Consider the following 2362-nt stretch of genomic DNA (forward strand, 5'->3'; position numbering starts at 1 on the left):
GAAATTCAACCTGATGTGCAAGCAAAATGGGCGATATCGGCTCAGTCACCCATTATACACCCTGCCCAACATTCAGTTCCACTGGCGAAACTTTTATAAAACACCGATTAGGGCCCAGCTGGCATAGTGTGTTTGATTCTGGCCACCACACTTTAGGAAGCATGCCAAGGCCTTAGCCAGGCTGGAGAAGAGATTTACTAGAACGGTACCAGGGATGACAGGCTTCAGTTATGTGGAAGAGACTGGAGTTGTTCACCTTACAGGAGAGATGGTTTGATAGTGTTCAAAATCATGACGATTTGATCGATATGAGTAAAGGAGAAACTATATCCAATGGCAAAAGAGCTCAAGAGGACACGAAGAAAAATAAATTACACTGCAAGTCATAATGTGAAATGCACTGCCTGAAGGGGCGGTGGAAGCAGATTCAATAGTAACTTTCAAAAGGGATAAATACTTGAAGGGGGGAAAAAAAAAAAAACAGGAAAAAGAGCAGGGGAGTGGGAATAATTGCATAAATCTACCAAAGAGCAGGCACAGGTGCGATGGGCCGAATAGCCGCCTTCTGTGCGGTTACCATTCTGAGAAGTGATCAGACGTGTCATAGAAGGGACGGCGAAAGCAACGCCAGCCGTGTTGTGTCCCCACCCAATGACTCCACTTTGCTACTCAAAAAGGCAGCACTCAAATGCAAAGTCAATGTGTTATTGTTTAAAAAAGGAAACCCTCTAATCTTAGCTCGAAACACACGTCAGTAGTCATCTGCTCGCAGAGACAGAAAAACACAGCCACATCGACAAAAGTTTTATAACAAGAGGGCAGTTTTTCTTTTGAAATCCGTTTTATTACAATGATGAATAATTGTTCACAGAACATACTAGCATCAAAATGGAAGAGACACCTCGAGATACACGACTGGCTGATCCATTAACAACCCCAGACTCCGTTACAAAAAGTGAGTTTTCTTGTCCCACTGCAAGGCGAGATCTTCAACACAAACTGATACGGTAAGAGAGATACTTATAAAACAAGTCCTCTCCACACAATAAATAATATTAATTAAAAATTGCCCCAAGTCTTCCACACAATAAATAGTATTAATTTAAAATTGCCATAACACTTCTACATTAAATATTAATTTAAAATTGCCATAAATAAAGGAATCATCAATAAATATCAAAGTTTTCATAATCCGTTTCAACAATATTGCATTCAAGGTAATTAGTATTGAGGTAACCACTACAGAATCAATTATCGGGGTTTTAAGATATTACTACATCCGAAAATGCCTGTGGGAAACACAGGTCCAGGTATCGCTGGGTGGGGGTTCCCCCCATTACATTTGCATCCACTTGCCACAGGCAGCAACCCTGCGTGGAGCTCTGGGCAGTTCACGCTGGAGACCGTTCCGACAACGACCATCGTTATCATTTTACAGTTTCACATCCTGCAGGATCGGACGACTCTGGTGATCTGGAGCGAGTCTCCTGCTGCAGGCTGCTGGGTGCAGTTGGTTTCAGCTCCCGGAGCCGTGAGGAGTAACACGACGGAGGGAGCGGCGGCGGCGAAGCCCGACGAGGAAGGGGCCTGGACAGACGCCGAGACTAGTTGTGCAACGGCGCCCAGATCCGTCGAGGGGAGGCTCAGCTCCTCTTCAGTCGCACTGTAGACCTGGAAGAGGACGACCGAGACTAAAAGCAGCAGCATCCGCTTAGCCATGTCCTTCTCCGTAGGAAGTGACCTTCTAACCTAGAGAGACAGAAGAGAGAGAGCAGGTTAAACGAGCGATCCAATGCTTTATACGACTAGAAATTAATACAATGTGAACTCGGTTTTATTTTTGCAGTAATATTGACAGATTGCTACCTGGCCAGGTGGATAGAGAACTTTAAGAGTGCGTCTCTTGCGTCGAATAGGTTTCTTACTTTCCCGGATGGGTTCGAAAGTGAAGACCTGGGGCATTGTCGGCTTGCGGCCGGCGAACCCCATGGCCTGCCGTTCGGAGATAGCCTGCTGGCTCAATTCGCAGCCCGCGGTGAAGGACATGGTTCTTGTAGTGTAAATGATGTCCATTGCTGTTGTTGATTTTATGAATGAATCTCAATCGCCATGCCGCTCGTTCTTTTATGCCCGTCTCCGGGCCTCCGGCCCCGTTCCGATTGGCCAGCTCTAACCGACGTCACAATGCCAAGGCCCGCCCCCACCCACTCGTTTAATCACGCCGCTTGTGATTGGTTAGAAAGAGCTGCTTATTGGCTCAGAGTTCGCCGCCCAAGATTTTAATAGTTGAGTGAAAGGGTAAGGAGGAAGCGGTAGGAAAATTCCCAAATTGTGCACTTTTTTTAGATGCAACTGCGTAGGT

General features: G+C 46.1%; 1 protein-coding gene across 1 annotated transcript; it reads right to left on the reverse strand.

The window, feature by feature from the left end:
* Positions 1–822: 822 nt before the first annotated feature.
* On the reverse strand, positions 823–2157 carry LOC147095971 (uncharacterized). Its single transcript, XM_085974930.1, has 2 exons — positions 1867–2157; positions 823–1749 (listed from the first exon to the last, which is right to left on the reverse strand). The coding sequence occupies exons 1-2, from the start codon at positions 2071–2073 to the stop codon at positions 1441–1443; spliced, it is 516 nt and encodes a 171-aa protein (XP_085831056.1). The 5' UTR covers positions 2074–2157; the 3' UTR covers positions 823–1440.
* Between the last annotated feature and the right edge of the window lie 205 nt (positions 2158–2362).

This window comes from Somniosus microcephalus, unplaced genomic scaffold (assembly GCF_052327205.1).
Source record: "Somniosus microcephalus isolate GS21.2 unplaced genomic scaffold, FLI_Smic_1.0 unresolved_chr1, whole genome shotgun sequence".
NCBI classification, from domain to species: domain Eukaryota; kingdom Metazoa; phylum Chordata; class Chondrichthyes; order Squaliformes; family Somniosidae; genus Somniosus; species Somniosus microcephalus.